Here is an 18,207-nt window from a genome sequence, read left to right on the forward strand (position 1 = left end):
ATTAAAACTGAAAAAATATAAACAGCATACGTAAAAGTGAGATATCTGCAAGATTAAGATTGTTTCTCAAGGTATAAATTAAGGTACTGTAAGACAGTTCTGTACTTGTTCTAAAGATAAATCAAGACATAATCGAGTTCATGCAGTTAGAAACAAGAAAGAGCAGGAAGAATCTCTTTAGATAGATGATATGCGGTTGAAGAAAGTTCACCAGTTAAAATACTTGGGATCATGACTTACAAATGACAACAGCAAAGGAAAAGACATCAAGGAAAGAATAGCACATTGAATGAATTGCATATATTAGCTTAGGGAGACGCTCAGCTCAAAATCTATATCCACGAAAACTGAGGTACGATGAGAATATGTAAGCACTGTATGCTCAGCAGTCATGAACAGCTCAGAAACATGGAGCATGGCTAAAAGAGAAAAGGAAAAACTATTATCATTTGAAAGAAGAGTAATGAGGAAGATATGGGGATCCCTCTTAGATTTAAAAAAGATTGGAGGTTGAGGAATAATGAGGTAATGCACCACACGATGGAACAACCAACAGTCCTACAGAAGCTGAAGAGAGAAAGAATCCGGTGGGCTGACCATGTAGTTTGTATGCCAGACGAAACAAAACACAGATGAAGAAGGCACATGAAGTAAAAAGCAAATACCAGACACCTCATAGCTTGGCCAAGGCAGCGCTGGATGGAAAACCTGGTTAAGGACCTGGCAGCATTGGGACTGAAGACGCTTGGAGGAACAGAGCACAAATCAAAAAGGAATGGAGGCAGCCTGTGGAAGCAGCACGTGGTCTTCTGGGCCTGTGATCGCTGGATATGTATAAGGAGTAGAACAAGAAAGGTATACACAAATTTGATAAACATAATCTTATACATTACTATCAGTATTACAATGACTCAAAGTGAAACATTTATAGTAAGTGTTCAAACTGCAAACTGCCTGCCTGCAAATATTTCTGAGTACTTGCCATACATTCAAGGTCATGTCTTCCAGATTAGCTACAGGAATTACATAACAATCTGTTTCAATTTCATACCACATTTCTGTCAGTGTGCTTGACTCTCTGCTCTACACTACATTCTTGAGGGAACCCCACAAGCAAAAATCAAGTGAATTCAAACCAGGGGAACGTATGTAGTACTAGATGGGACCCCTTCGTCCAATCCAACGAGCTGGTGCATTGTTATCCAGACAGACGAGTACGTTCCTATGCAAGTGGAGTGGAACGGTATCTTGTTAGAAGTAAAAGGTTCATCACCTAACAAAGCAGGAATGGAAGATAAAATTAATGAGTCCAGCATCTCCAGGTAACTCCTGCCGGTAATATTACCTTAGAAAAAGAGAGTTCCGGTCAGTCCCTTTGACGATAACCGCACTGGACGTTAAGTCACGGAGCATTGACCACTCGCTCGACATAAACAAGTGGATTTCACGTGGCCTAGTACACACAGTCATGCCCGTTTATAGTGTCATTTGATTTGAACTGCGCCTCGACAGAACACACCACTTTGGTAACAAAATTATTATTATGTTCATCTTGCGCGCGGTACCATTCACTAAACTGGCTTGTTATGTCTCGGTCGTCCTCATTAAATGCGAGTACCAACTGCGGATTTGTTCTGTGCAAAATACGATTTATGCTTGCCCTACACATGCCCGTTTCGTGTGCAGATCGTTGTGTTGACTTCTGCGGTGAAGGTGTGAATGCGTCTAACATCTGAGCGGAAGACTCCTCACCTGTTTTCTGTGTGGGCGGCCTGATCTTCGCTCGTGCACATCCAAAATTGTTCCAGCATTTTCTAACTTATTGCGAAGGAGAGTGATGCTTACACATTTTGGTAGTACAGTTTCATATCCCGAGCTCCAATGTCTTTGCACTTCATTGATGTTCTTGACCTTCCAATACCATTTGATAATGCTTTGTCGTTGTTCGAATGTTAGTCGTGTTTGGTCCATGGCCTGACTTTGTACACTGACATTAGCACGCCACAACACTATTGCTGTTGTTGCTCAACCATTGTTCTACACCTTCAGCCCATATCTATCGTGATTTCAAAGCAGCGGCTGGTCCCGGCTGAGGTTTAAGTCGTCCCTCGGGCTTGGGTGTGTGTGTGTTTGTCATTAGGATAATTTAAGTTAGATAGTGTGTAAGCTTAGGGATTGGTGACCTTAGTACTTAAGTCCCATAAGATTTCACACACATTTGAACATTTCAAAGCATATGGTTTGTTAGCCAGTTTTAACGTCTGTATACATGTTTTGATTTACCATTTATGTTTGTATACAGTTGTAAAACCGTAAGAGCTCTATGGGTCTAAAAACTACTTTTATTAGGATGCGAAAGAGCATTAGATGCAAAAAATGTTAAGTCCAGTCAAGAACGATAATGGCAATCGGTGTTGAGATCAAATAAGGAAATACACTCTTTCTGCCCTAAAATAACAGATGAGATAAGGAAAAGATGTGTTACGCTTATGGACACCTAGAGAGAATGGAGGAAAACATATTAACAAAGCAGTAGACACATTCTTCCAAAACAGGATAACAAAGAAAATGGGTGGGGAGCCAAGACAAGGACGTAGTTACAAGCAATACGGACAGAACAGATCTTACTCAAAAGAGACAAATGCAGATTGGAAGTCAAGGAAAATGAAGGTCATCAAGAGGCTAACACGAACAGAAAAACAATAGATGCCAAATGGTCAGAGGAAGGGAAAAGATATCGTTGTGAGAAAGTGAAAAATTTTTGAACGAAGAAGAAGGAAAAGTGAAATAAATAGTTGTAATGACGTGGTCCTTAGCTGGCCTCTAACGAACAGAAGAAATCTTTAGTAGAATGTTTGGGGTGTTGGGAGGTGGGAGCCGGTCATGACCTCCTGTGGCCTCCGTGTTCTGCCCTCATGAAGCGCCGCTAAACTTGCGAGACTCACCCGATGGCCTCCCAGTAGAAGACGGAGAAGAGCGCGATTCCCACGCCGGCGCCCGCCTGCATCAGCATCTCGACGAACTCGCGGCGCCGCCGGAAGTAGTGGCCCAGAGTCAGCGACGCCGTCTCCCGCACCAGGCCGCTCGCTGCCCCCAGCAGCAGTCCGTAGCTGAAACACAGCGGCAGCCTTCCACAGCACGACTCATACGCCGCGGTCGCACTGAAGCTAGAGTGTGTTTTGTTGCTTGTACAAATCCGACCTGAGGCGCTTACTTGCTTAATGCGCTGTATTTCAATTTGAACTTAGAGTGCTAAATGAGAACGTACTCGTAACGCCACCAAAGATTATCTTACTGATAATGCATAGCAAAATAGATTTATTTTACATAGCGCGGTTCAAACTGCCACTGCAGTATGGGACTAAAAACCTGCAACGAAAATTAACGGAGGAAAGAAAAATCACAAAATTACGCAGTGACCCAGCTGTTACAGGAATCGTTTGATGTCGTAATTCTGCTTTTGACCAGAGCAACTTTCAGAAAGTCCTCATCAAAGAATGCATAGTCTCTTTTCATTTACAATACCTAATCAAAAGTATCCAGACACCTCTAAGTAGTACTGAATCTAAGTTCGAATAGATTGGTGTTGTTAACATGTTTTTGTGTCATGTGTCTGATACTGAATCGTTTCAGACAAACCTTTGAGTAGTAGTTAATTCTGATTGACACTTTTGTGTGTGGACGATGATAGATACATAACCAAAAAACTGTACTGCCAGTCCGCATATGTAACAGGTGGATGTTTAATACCAGCCATATTTGAGTAAAATTGTATGGTACCCAAATCCGGAACCGATGATGTTCTTTCTAAAAGGGAAGCTACTTTTTAAAAATATTTGGTTTTTTAAAATTATTTTATTAAATTATGAGATTCCTTAATCATCTTTAAGTTCGGTTCTAATTTTCATTAAAAACGTGAAGCCGTATTTTAACATGGTTCTGGCTTTAAGCTTAGTGTTTAAACAGTTGCTAAGTCGCCTCCAAACTCTTAAGAGTTTGACCTAAATTCGTTGGGAACCTTGTTTTTGCAGCTATTAATGTATTTGATCTTTTTAATTTGTTACTTAGTTCTGCTCAAGTTAAACTGGGTTTGCTGAGAAGCCCCAACAAGCGATCTGTCAAGTTATTAAAACATATTTTGTGCTTTAAAAATAGTTGTTACATACAAGGGTCAATTCTTGCATTTGTAACAATTCAGTTCGTGCCACCATTCATTCCCACTGTCTAGTGGCGCCACATCATATACTGAAGGCACTGTCGAACATTGTGGAGGTTTGGTTGTACTTGAGTTTCAAAGTAATTCCAGCAGTTCAGCTAGCACAATCACTTTCCGCCGGCAGTTGAAAAGAATAGGGTACAAAGGAAATTCAAGAAGTAATGTAACTCATTTTCATTCTGGTACCGGGCTGGGTTTATTGAGGATTCCAATACACCACATTATTCCCCACTCTTTCGCCTACAAAACTCAGTTTTTCAGCACAGTCTCCGTTAAATGCACGGCTTTACACCTTCTTACTGTGAGGGCCTGTATGCCCGCATGGTACCATTCTACTGGTCGACGTCGAAGCCAGCTCTTGCTGCATCAGTAATATCCCCAGCATCCAAGAACTGCTCTCCACGGAGTGCATCTTCCATTGGCCAAACGGATGGAAGTCGGAAGATGCGAGATTTAGGCTGTAGAGCGGATAAGGAAGAACAGTCTAAAGAAGTTTTGTGAGCTCCTCTCACGTGAACAGACTTGGGTGAGGCCGTGCATCGCCATGGAGAATGAGCTATTCGTTTGTACGATTGTGGCGACGAGTACGCTGAAGTTGTTTCTTCAATTTCACGCTTGAAAGTTTATCGTTACTCCTCGAGGGACGACATCAAGCGGAGTAGCTCCTTCACAGTCCCAATAGACCGCCGCAATCACTTTATTGCATCAGGGTGGAGCTTTGATCTTCTTCTTCGAAGGGAAGGTGTGGCCCCATTCCGTAAATTACCGTTTTGTTTCCGCTTCGAAGCGATGAACCTATGTTTCATCACCTGTGACGAAGATCAGCAAAAATTGTCACGATCAGCCTCGTAAGGCGCAAACAATTTCTCACAGATGGTCGTTCGCTGCTCTTTATCGTCTTCTGTTTGGTGGGCCACACCTTTTTGAGTACCCCAACTGGTGCTACCTACAGAGACGTCCAGCTGAGCAGCACAGTGTTTAATTCTGATTCGTACATCAACTCGAATAAGGGTGTTCGCACGTTCCATCGTTACATGAGTGACAGCTGTTTGCGACCGGTCGTCACGCGGGATTTCGGACAGATTGGAGCGACCTTGTTGCAATCATGACAGACGCTTTGCCTAACGGCTTACCGTGCTTTTGTTCACTGTCAGATCTACGTTGACATCTGCAAGTGCCTATGAATATCTGCGATGCCCCGATTTCCACCAAAAGAAAATCAATGACGACCTGCTTGGAACGCACCTCTGTTAAAGTCGTCATTTTGAAGACCACATATAGCACTGCCACCCACTGGAAATTCATGAAACTGTAGGGGGTGAAGCGAGAATATTTCACCATGTTCCTCAGCAAATTCTGCGTATTTCCAACCGAAATTGGCCGAGGAAACAGGTCTGTTGCATTAGTTATTGAACACCCCTCTCAGAACCATCGAGCTGTTCTTCATAACCCACACACTCCTGAAGTCAATCTGACCGACGATTGAGCTGGTGCAAAGAGAGACGTCAGTGGACAGTGGATAACTGGAAACGAGTGATTTAGACACTTTTAACTTCCCTTCAATACAGACGGGGAACAAACTGAAGTAGGGAAGGATTAGGAGGGAAATCAGCTTTCCTCTGTCAGAGGACCCATTACGTCATTTGCCGAAGTGATTTAGGGAAATGACAGAAAACCTCAATCTTGATGGTCGGATGGGGATTTGAAGCAACGTCCTCCCGAATGCCAGTCCAGTGTACTAACCATTGTGCAGCCCCGCACAATGAGAGTGATTTGATATGATGTACCACCCTACATGCCCTGTGACATTCCGATGGAAGGGTTTGGGTTTGTCGAATACCTGGTGAACGTTACTTACCACCATGTGCAGTATCACCAATGATGCACGGAAGAGGTGGTGTTACGGTGTGAGAGTGTTTTTGTAGTTAGAATTTGGTTCCCGCGTTGGGCATAAGAAAACACTGAATTTTGAATGATATGAACACATTTTACAGGTTATTCGTGAGTGATTACATGAACACACAATTGTGTTAAATGTGGAAGGACATGAACACATTTAACAGTTGTGTTAAATTTTATTTCGTTTTCCAATAAAAGGAGAGCACAACCAGGTTTCGGGATAAACAGTCCCATCTTCATATACGTAGAATATCCATCTTGGAATATATGAAATGAATTTTCTGCTTACTTGTCATGTACTAGAGAATCACTACATTCCTGAAATGGACTGACCTGCCCGGAGTCCAGACATTTGGGATGAGTCAGAACGTTGACTTTGCCCTAGTCCCCCGCGTCCAACATCATACTATCTTCTTTGGTTTCTGTCTTGTTGGAGGATGGGCTACCATTCCTCCACAGACTTTTAGACAACGCATTCAATGTATTCCTCAAAATAAAAGCGAAGGGTGAACTAACACATCCCGTATTAATATCCACTGATAGATGGAATAAATGTTTTGCTGGTTGTGTTTCTCTGTTTTGAAATAAGTATTTGTTTATTGTACTGTATTTCAAAATGCACTTCATGCACTATATGAAGACGAAACACAAGAAAAACTATTTTGTGAATAGGGCACAGCAAAACTGAGGAAAATACTGTTATAAACACGTGATATATATTTATTGCATACAGTGTAAGTAATTCAGGCAGAGCAGTATCACACCAAGAACATGCAACAAAATGAAAGAAAACGAGGTAAAGGTCGCGAAATTACACATAGTGATTCAGCTAAGCTGTTCACCTCAAATAAATTCGGCACTTATATCCAGAAATGATTATACTATCACAATTCTGTTCTCTGAGAATGCGGATAGAAGGTGTGTGTGATCAGCACACCGCTCTCCTGGTTGTTATGATGGTTTCTCTGACCGGAGCCGCTACTATTCGGTCGAGTAGCTCCTCAATTGGCATCACGAGGCTGAGTGCACCCCGAAAAATGACGACAGCGCATGGCGGCCCGGACAGTCACCCACCCAAGTGCCAGCCACACCCAACAGCGCTTAACGTCGGTGATCTGACGGGAACCTGTGTATCCATGGCGGCAAGGCTGTTCCCTGATCTGTCAAAAAGTAGTCACTAAACGAAAGTATAGTCTCTTTTCAGACCTGTATTAGTAACAGAGATGTCTTCATTATCTTCACTCTTCGAAGTGTGACTGTAATACTATAAGACGCTAGTGTGATAGTACCAGTAAGAGGAATCTTTTAGAAGCTAGTATGATAGTATTGCAAGAGAAATCTCTTCTCTCTGTCCAGACCTCCTTGGCAACAGCGACTGCAAATATGTGTTTCTGTAGACGATGGGTATTTCAGACTTTTGATATAAACTGAATTTTAAGAAAAATCTTTATGATCGCATCGTTTTGTCATTTCCTTTGTCTTGCTGTTGTTGATGCAATTTTACAGTGTGTTTATATTGACAATAAAATCATAATGCAAAGCTATTATGTAACAATCGGTATACCTCAATTCTATATTTTATAATTCTATTCAATTTTTGACATGCACGTTTCTGTCAAGGCTCTTATGGAAACAAGAACGGAGTTGTTACCTCAGTTAACTTGCAAATCGTCCTTAGATGCCACGTCCTATGCCTTCCAGTTGGTCTGTCGGTCCAAACACACGTAGCCAAGTGTGATTCGTACCACTTTTAAATTAAACTTTTCAACAATATTCTTGTTTTGTTATATAACATCTATTGCCGCAGCTTTTCCTGTTCTGTGGGATAAATTTCCTTTTTATAGGGGTAAGATAAATGTATGGTTCTATATTTGCTCGTCTCTTAACACTAATACTCGTCACTTTCTTTTCATATTGAAAAGAGGTGACCATAATATCAGAGTGAAATGCTCGTAAATGTGGATTTGGCGATTTCCATGTTTCCTGATTTCTTGGGAATTGTTATAAGTTGTGGACGTTAACTTCAAGTCAAATTCATTGCCCAGCTCCATGAACCTTTCTCCATTCTCATTCGTTCTTTTGCGGTGAGTGGGTATTCCCCAACGCTTTTTCTACATTTATCTGTCCTCCTGCTTGCGCAATGAAGTCCCCGAATAGCTTTTTTTTTGGTATTGTTCCCCGTAATTTAAGACATTTCAAGCTCTAGAGCAGCACCCGTCAAACGTTTTTCGTTACGAGGCAATACTGATATTTTACGGGGGCACCAGGGACCACATATGTACCAATCCTGTTATTATTTGATAGCCTACGTAAGTTAGTGTATTACGAGTTACCAATGGACAGCTATGGCAAGAGCACGATAAGCTGCCCACTCGCCCCATTCTCATTCTCGAATCCTCTTTACTTCCGTTTGAAATTTGTAGTATTGCAACTGATAGAGACGACTCAAGCACGCCAGTGAGTTGTCAGTACTGGAGGAAAAACGAGAAAACATATCCCCTCTCATGCAGTCATGGACTTTGCGGCTGGTTTCGGCGGAGGTTCGAGTCCTCCCTCGGGCATGGGTGTGTGTGTTTGTCCTTAGGATAATTTAGGTTAAGCAGTGTGTAAGCTTAGGGACTGATGACCTTAGCAGTTAAGTCCCATAAGATTTCACACACGTTTGATCACTTTATCCCCTCTCACAACCTCTAACAGAGTGGTAGCCACGCTACTTCACCCCCTGTACCTGAAGTAAGCAGGCAGCGTGACTTGTCTCTTATTCTATGGAACGATTTATCTTTCAAAATAATGCAGATTTAGCGAGCAAAATTATCTATTATGGAAGATATTTATACGACTTACTCTTCATAAATAACGGTTCTCAAGATGATAGAGAACAAATTTTCACAACTTTTAATAAACCCCACGAGAAAATAAGCTTTACGCTGGAAAATGACTCTCCCAATAGAACTTTGAATTATTTAGACCTAAATTTGGCAATAGAGGACAACCGTATTAGGTTTAACATTTTTCGGAAAAATAACTTTTCTGATAATATCATCTCAGCCGACTCTATACACCCCGAAGCCCACAAAATGGCCATCTTCCATTCTTGCATACACCGAGCGCTCGCCATTCCTCCCCAATGGAGAACGAGTTACAAACCCTAGAACTTATCGCCTATAGTAATGGGTATAAACCAGAAATTGTGAGACAGCTCTTTAACAAGGAAACAGGTAAGAAATAAACTGCGACCGCATCTACACTTGATGTCGCACCAGAGGATAACGCCACTAGATTTATTTCTATTCCCTTCGTAGGCAAAGCATCCCATAAAATAGAGCGACTCTTAAAGAGCCACGGCTTTAAGACAGCATATTCTACTAATAACAGCCTCAAAAAGAACTTGGTCCACTCGTTAAACACTACTAAGGACATATTATATCATTCGGGGGTATACAAAATCACCTGTAGTGATTGCCCGAGTTATTACGTTGGCCAGACAGGGAGAGCCCTCTCAGCTAGATATAAAGAACATATACCCACGAAAAGTGGTGATGGCACGCGTGGCTCGACTTTTGCCGAGCACCTTGTTCAATTGACCCACGCTCCTAATCCACCAAATAATACAGAGCTATTAAATTGCGAGGTTAAAGGCACTAGGCTTGACGTCCTTGAGGAGATGCAAACCTGTAAACACCTGTTGCTAGATAAAAAATACCAGCTTAACGACCAGCTTCACTTGAGAAATAAGAACTTTTTCGATGGTTTTCAACCTTTGCTTCACCTGCCCTGATGTTACGTTGCCTTTGTAGTCACCGACGGCTGACTCCACTTTCTTTAGTCGAATAGTTATGTATTCAAAATTGAGGAATAGTTTTGCCGAGTAATAGCTAGTCTTTCTTATGGGCTCCGAATCAGTTATAGGGTTCTCTTTCTCCTCGGAAATAATTTCGGTTATATATTACGCCATTAACAGTTTTAATGGTTACATTAATCCAATTCCTAACGTAAAGGTAGCTACGGTTGTGTATCTGTATTTTCAAGCAGGCATGCGCATGACCGTCATCTGTGCTCGGTACATAGCTGCTCGCCACGGTTAGTTCCGGCGCAGCCCTCGCGGCCTACAGACCTCATCCGCGCAGTGGGGCCAGCTGTTTCTCTTCCGCTAAGTAATGTAGATTTATGAGTGGGTACTAGGTGCTATAGTTTTATACTTGACATGGCCAAACTTTGGCATGCAATAGTTCAGTGGCCGACCGCTGTGGCGTAGTGGTTCTAGGCGCTTCAATCCGGAGCCGCACTGTTGCTACGGTCGTAGGTTCGAATTCTGCCACGGTCATGGGTGTGTTTGATGTCCTTAGGTTAGTTAGGTTTAAGTAGTTCTGTCTAGGGGACTGATGACCTCAGATGTTAAGTCCCATAGTACTTAGAGCCATTTTAAACCATTTGAATAGTTTAGTGTCAATAGCTTCTAACATCAACAAAAGCAAAACGAGGATAGTGAAATGTAGTCGAATTAAGTCGGGTGATGCTGAGGGAATTAGATTAGGAAATGAGACACTTAAAGTAGTAAAAGAGTTTTGCTATTTGGGGAGCAAAATAAATGACGATGGTCGAAGTAGAGAGGATATAAAATGTAGACTGGCAATGACAAGGAAAGCGTTTCTGAAGAAGAGAAATTTATTAACATCGAGTGTAGATTTAAGTGTCAGGAAGTCGTTTCTGAAAGTATTTTTATGGAGTGTAGCCATGTATGGAAGTGAAACATAGACGATAAATAGTTTGGACAAGAAGAGAATAGAAGCTTTCGAAATGTGGTGCTACAGAAGAATGCTTAAGATTAGATGGGTAGATCACCTAACTAAAGAGGAGGTATTGAATAGAATTGGGGAGAAGAGGAGTTTGTGGCACAACTTGACAACAAGAAGGGACCGGTTTGTAGGACATGTTCTGAGCCATCAAGGGATCACAAATTTAGCATTGGAGGGCAGCGTGGAGGGTAAAAATCGTAGAGGGAGACCTAGAGATGAGTACACTAAGCAGATTCAGAAGGATGTAGGTTGCAGTAGGTACTGGGAGATGAAGAAGCTTGCACAGGATAGAGTATCATGGAGAGCTGCATCAAACCAGTCTCAGCACTGAAGACAACAAAAACAGCTTCTAAAGAAGGCCCAATTATTTTGGCTCTGGCTCTGAGCACTATGGGACTTAACATCTGAGGTCATCAGTCCCCTAGAACTTAGAACTACTTAAACCTAACTAACCTAAGGACATCACACACATCCATGCCCGAGGCAGGATTCGAACCTGCGACCGTAGCGGTCGCGCGGTTCCAGACTGAAGCGCCTTTAACCGCGTGGCCACACTGGCCGGCCAAATTATTTTGACTGAAACCTAGGTAAAGATTGGTTTCTACTTGCAACTGAAACTGACGTGTTATATGTTAAATCTTGCTTTTCTTACCCTGGTGCCCGCCCCTTTTTTTATTTGCGAACGGGTGAGATTTGCCAAGATGTAGTTTCAGATGTGACGGAAGATGCTGCATCGACTTCAACAGTAGCCTTTCCAGTTTTTAGAAGCCGCAGCTCCTACAGATAGTTCATTGCCTGGATCATTGGAAAAAATCTTCAATCTCTCCTTCATTTCCGGCAATGAAATCTGCATCCGTGAAAATATGAGCGTTTAACAGGTACATTCCTGTCACCCTAAACCCATTTACTGCTATCTCCCTTGTCTGGCAAATTGAGGTAAGCCTCCCCAAACAGTTCGGCGATCTCCATGATTGTTACTGGACGTGCAGTTTCTCCCATCCAATAGCGTACCTTTCAACTGACTCATGAAGGTCCTACGCAGCGGCTGCATCTTGCGATAGGCATGAGGGGGCATTATGACATGGTTTTCGCATGCGAGATTTATAACATCCATATTTCTTGTGTGGCTAAAAAGCCCATCCAGAATCGGTATCACCGGTGATTCAGCTGTTGGTTTCATCTTTCTCAATAAATGTTGAACTCAATCAATGAAGAGCTGGTTTGAATCTATCTAGAGAGATGGCAGACAAGAACGGACCCAGGTGAAGCACTTCTTGTTAGCTGACTGCCGCAGTTCTTCCAAGTGAATATCATCATGGACGGGACAACATTTCCTGTAGCACTCATGCAGGTGACGACGGTCACAAGTGATCAGTGCTCTGCAGAAGAAATGGTTGCTTCTTGTCGCTTTCCCTTTCTTGCAACGATGTGGAAATCTTTGCTCTGTATAGTACGTAAAACAATGTCGTCGACATTTCATGATCTGTCTGGCGGAAAGCGATTTTTCTGCATCTCTTGTGAAAGCATAGAGAAAATATATTGCAACATTTTCTGTTGTGAAACCTAGACATCTGCAAAATGATGTTGCGGTGATTTTTCTGGTAGAAATTTTCTTTTAGTGAGGCTCCAAGAATACGCGTAACCACTTTCTTGCAGCCCTTCACCCAAAAATGGATTCTGGATACGTTCCATTGTCATGCTATATTCAATCAGCTGTTGTTCTTGTTCGGGAGGTAGAACAGCTTTTCACCCAAATTTAGTCTTTGTGGCTAAATCACATGGTAAGTCTGACTTTTACTAGCCTAAAACGAGTGGCCCTGGGAACTTTCAAAGTTTTTGCCATCTTCAGGAAGCCCATTTTCTTCTCTCCAATATTTTTATTTGCTGTTTGCATAGCTGATTCATTCTACTGCTTTTGAGCTCGTGAAGTCATTTCTGAAGCAATACTCAGTTTCTGAAAGTACGGTACAAATATGTAATACTGGAGCAAAATACGGAATACTACATTTCATATTAGTGACACAGCCACATTGAAATTCAGAAACACGAATAAAATCGAAAATGAAATATAGATAGGCAAAAAACACACCGTTTTACAGCTTAATGCGTGAGCTAAGAGTCTGTTTACAAAATACAGTAATAATTAATGTATTATGACATGACTGAAACTGAAAACTACACTACCAACCTGCAACAATTATTCCGACTAGTGTATTCATTAAAACAGGTTTACTCACTCGCAGTGGCTGCCAACTGAAAAAAGAACGCATCCCAAAGCACTCCACAGTTGCCGAATGTAGTCTTCAACCAGCTCACTAGAGTCTTACAAGGCAAGAAGCCGTAGTATTTCATATTGCTACCCTTATTCCACATTTGTGCCTACTCCTCTACTGTCTCTGTAAACATATTTTTTGGTACTGAGCCGAAAAACTACACTCTTAAGAATCTGTCAGTGTTATCTGACGTTTTTGGATTAGGCTAATAGTTCGTAGATGCATATTGTTACACATTACGGCTGAAACCCGGGCCGCACAACTTGTTGATTCTCGCCGCATGCGGACCGTCGGCCGCAGTTTGAGGACAACTGCTCTACAGCTTTCTATAAGCACTCCACATTGTCGGGATTTCCTTTTCGTCTTCATTAATTGGGGCATTGTATTTTATTAAAGAATATCTTTTATTCACGCGTAGAAGGGTTAAAATTAAAAGTGCCCATTTGCTTACCGAAAATATGTGACAGGATATTGGGCTGCAATCGATTAATCTTGTTACTAAGAGAGGGATCTCTAATCTCGTTGAGTGCCAGCCAACTCTACCACTAAAAGTTGTATCTCGCTTGGATTCATAATGTTCTCGCCCCTAAAGCTAGCTGCTTGCGTGGAAAAAGAGTCTGATTGGGTAAACATCCTGAACTTCAGTGACTTGTTTAATTTTTCCTGTTGTAAAAGCGTGCTAATGTTTAATGTTTCAATAAAAGACTACCTTCGTGCTTTTGGCTTGTTACTGGCTTCATGATTTCTAGTAGATTCGGATTTTCACGTTCGTTTGGCCCAATTGCATTTTAATTTGTGGTGGATAATTTGCTTTCAGGCTGCCACAGGAGTAATCCTTTTTAGAGTACTTTCAATCATGAATCCTCTATTTCAAATTATCTTGCAGAAATTGTTACGAAACATTTCCAAGCTTAAAACTACCACCGTGATTCCCTGAGCGCAAGATCTGCTCTGCCCCGTGCACCTCATTTCAGCGGTACCACCAATATCAGGGAATTGCTCCCTTATCCGACACCTGGGGAGGCGCCTTGTGGAGGATATAGTAATTCCACCCCTATATTATTATTATTATTACTATTATTATTATTATTATTATTATTATTATCTTGTTTGACATGTGGTCAGTTTATGCAAGTATATTTATATTCATATGACATACTTCTTTCGTTTCTTTTTACTAGCGCACTATCGTCGGTTGTATGATTATAACAAATGTGTTTTCGGATATATTACTACTCACATTCACTATATATCTATAACAAATGTGTTTTCATATATATAACCATATTAAAGTTTATTTGTTACTCTCTTAGTTTCAGGTAACAACTTTCTGGAGTACAATTTTCGTAACATTAAGTTGCTGGTTGATTCTACACACGAATTTTTTGCGATCTTATCCTTTTTTTGTCGCCCTGGAACTGTACATCTTTGCACTGCATGCATCGGGACGTCCGAGTTTCGGCGTTTGCGATCACATTAAAAAAAAATACCGGTTCGCTACATACATTTTACACTCCTTGTCCAGATTATCATCGTCACACACAATAAAATATGCACCTACAAAACAAACCAATATCCACACGCATACAGACGCTTCACCAAAACCAGAAGACGACTTAAAAACACCCAGTGACAGGTGGCAACAGTAAACACAAACAACCAACACATTTTATTAGAAATTACGCACTTTGAAATGTTTGAGTTGGAATGTGCTTGCAATTACCGAAAATTAGTCTCCTGATGGTACGATTTCCAGACTCATAGATTCTACGAAGCAATCTGAATGTCAGGTTCCTTGTAGTTACGTTTTCTTATCCAACTTCTGTGAGTGCCCTCTTACAGGTGATCATTTCTCTTCAACTAAACTGGCTATTGTTGTATTCATTATCCTAATGTCTATAGTCCTAGAGAATTTCAAATGCACCTCATCACTGCTCAGTATTATGGTATACCATTTATTTCTATGACGGTTTTTGTTGAAGATTCTCTCAAACTTCAACCGTCTCTTCATCATTATTAAACTGAGACATGAGCTATATCTACTTATCGGCACGTGCTAAAATCTATACTTGTTTTGAGAATCTCTGCTGCAATATCTCATGTCTCTAGGCCTTTTCCATGTAGAACTCCTCCCCTTGTGATTACTGAACAGTTTATCAGCTATTATTATATGAACGTTAATGCAGAACTCAAATAGTGTTTCTTCTCTATCATTACTACTCTCAGCCCATCTCCTGCAATTCTGTCTTGTACTCTTTCCCCTACCACAGCGTTTCAGTCACCCACGTTAATTAGATTGACATCACTCTTTACACATTGAAATACCCAGTAAGTATCCTCATGTACTTTCTGTAACTCTTCATCATCTGCTTGCGATATACGCATATGTGTATAAACCCAAACTAGTGTTGCTGTTGCAGAATTCAAGTCGATCCTAATGAGTATAATCCTACCACTTGAACTGCTCTTACTAACTCACTCTCTGCCCTACACTTCCATTCATGACGAAACCTACTTCTGTGACACCATTTTCTGCCCTATATTCGTCAGGCGATATGTCCTTACCTTTTCTTTCACATCATTTCACTAACGTGCTTTATTGCTAATTGAGTCTTTGCAATTACGTTTTCAGATTTCCTAGCTTCGCTGCTTTGGGATCACATATCGAAACCTCCTCATGGTCGTCGTAGCAACGGAACTGCAAGTTTCTGTCTGACTTCGATAGCAGTCGCACAGGATATGGCAGACCCAGTGGCGCGAGCCCGCTGAGCCACGTCTCCAGCATCTCCGTACCACAGCGCTCTCTGCCACCACGATGTGGAAACCACCATTATTCTTGCTTAGTACAGCAAGACTAATCCTGGTAGCTACTGTATGAGCTGGACTCTGTTTCTTGTTGAATTATTTGTACTGGGTCTTCATATGCTTGGGGAAATATAAGTTAAGTAAATCTTCTGTTTACTGTAATTGGTTTCTTTCACTAATCATTTCTGCTCCTGTCAAGCTTTTGTGAGACGACAGTTGCCGCACCCCTCTGCAGCCAACCACTCCTTACCACAATGCAGGAGTTGTACACAACAACTACCACAAGCAAATTCCGACACTGCATGCCCTGACTCACAGAATATTACGCTTTCTTTGGTTATTCAAGCTTCTTCTCATGACCTATTTCTCCAGTGCAGTTGTTGAAGTGGACAGAGGTTTGAGGCTCCCTTTTGCCCTGGGACCAGAACCAGATCCTAAAAGACGGTCCACGTCTTGAGGATGCAAAAGGAAAAACGCAGCGTGTAACCACAGGCTTTATGTCCTGTAATAGGAAAAGTGCCCATTGTCAAAACATTCCTGATTTCTCCACCATTCGAGTCTTCAGGAACAGAGTGCCAAGGAGAAACAGGTCATGAGAAGAAGCTTGAATAACCAAAGAAAGCGTAACATTCTGTGAGTCAGGGCATGCAGTGTCAGAATTTGCTTGTGGTAGTTGTGTACAACTTGTGCATTATGGTAAGGAGTGGTTGGCTGCAGAGGGGTGCGGCAACTGTCGTCGTGGTTTTCTGTTTCCAGATGTTGAAAGAATATGGATGTTTTAACTGTTTCGGTGTGCTCTTTGTATCTAATATTGAAGTTTCTGCTGGTTTGTCCTTCCGGCCGCTGTGGCCGAGCGGTTCTAGGCGCTTCAGTCCGGGACCGCGCTGCTGCTGCGGTCGCAAGTTCGAATCCTGCCTCAGGCATGGATGTGTGTGATGTCCTTAGGTTAGTTAGGTTTAAGTAGTTCTAAGTCTAGGGGACTGATGACCTCAGAAGTTAAGTCCATAGTGCTTAGAGCCATTTGAACCATTTTGATTTGGTTTGTCCTGTGTGGAACTTGTGGCATGTGTTACATGAAATTTTGTAAACGTCGAAGTTGTTAGTGTGGGAATCGTAGAGTTGCCTTTGTAGATTTTGTGTTTTAGCCTGTGCTGTCTTGATATGCAATGGCGATGTTGGTTTTGTTGAATAATTTGTTAATTTTATTTGAGACATTACCTACATAAGTTGTGGTTACGTATGTTGCTCACTTCCTTTTCGTTCTGCGTCTTAACTGTTGTTTACCAAGTCTCACTTGTTGGTCATTCCGCAATAAAAAAAAAAAAAAAAAAGAATTTCTCCTTGGGACTCTGTTCCTGAAGACTCGAATGGTGGAGAAATCAGGAATCTGTTGACAATGGGCACTTTCCTTATTACAGGCCCTGGACTAACAAGGGTGACTTCTTATGCCGAAAAACTTGGGCTGCAGTTGCTGACGACTTTTATTCAAAATTTAGACAATGTCCGTGTTAAAAACTGGAACCCATGACGGTTTGAGTACTAGTCAAAGACGCCAATCGTAGACACAGCTATGCCGAATACTTTCGCCGCCTAACCAGTGAGACAAGTGGCTCTGGCCAAAGCACTGGCTGCACAGTGGAGCTGTTACGCCTCAGCCGGTGAAGCGATTGCCTCGGTTTCCCACAGGTCGGCGGCAGTTGGCACGCACTGCACTGTGCGCCCGTCCACTTGGAGACCGGGGTATGCAGCGGAGGTCCTGGCCGCCCGCCGTCCACATACAAATGGGCGCCAAGTGGCGGCACCAGCGCCGCACCCACCCGGGGACAGGCGGCGCGCTCACCTCGGCGCCGTCCAGATATATCACAGTGCGTCGGTGATGAAAGAAACAACAGCCGCGGTCCTCCAGTCAAAGTGTAGGCGGTTCATGTTTCCATTCATGATGTGCCACTTCTGCAGCAGAGGAAAAAAACATTTTGGCGCCAACGTCGGTCTTCACACCAAATGGAGTGCCATCACCCTTTGGGTGTTTAGCGCTTTTGACTGTGGACGGTAGGGCCTACATTTCGATTCTGTGCAACCATCTGAAACATTTTCCTTTCTTTTTTTTACTGTGCAATGACCTTCAAGTGAGACACGGTAAATAACAGTTACGACGCAGAACGAAGGAAGTGAGCAACATACGTAACCAAAAATAAAATTAACAAATTATTCACCAAAA

At 42.1% G+C, this 18,207-nt stretch overlaps 1 protein-coding gene across 1 annotated transcript in view; it reads right to left on the minus strand.

Annotated features, from left to right (window-relative positions):
* LOC126456606 (monocarboxylate transporter 12-like) overlaps positions 1–18,207 on the minus strand; it is a 596,637-nt gene that overhangs the window by 73,671 nt on the left and 504,759 nt on the right. The window contains exon 5 of the mRNA XM_050092349.1: positions 2,946–3,110. Within this exon, the coding sequence (XP_049948306.1) occupies positions 2,946–3,110 (165 nt within the window). The remainder of the gene's footprint in view (positions 1–2,945; positions 3,111–18,207) is intronic.

This window comes from Schistocerca serialis, chromosome 2, assembly GCF_023864345.2.
Source record: "Schistocerca serialis cubense isolate TAMUIC-IGC-003099 chromosome 2, iqSchSeri2.2, whole genome shotgun sequence".
Lineage (NCBI taxonomy): Eukaryota > Metazoa > Arthropoda > Insecta > Orthoptera > Acrididae > Schistocerca > Schistocerca serialis.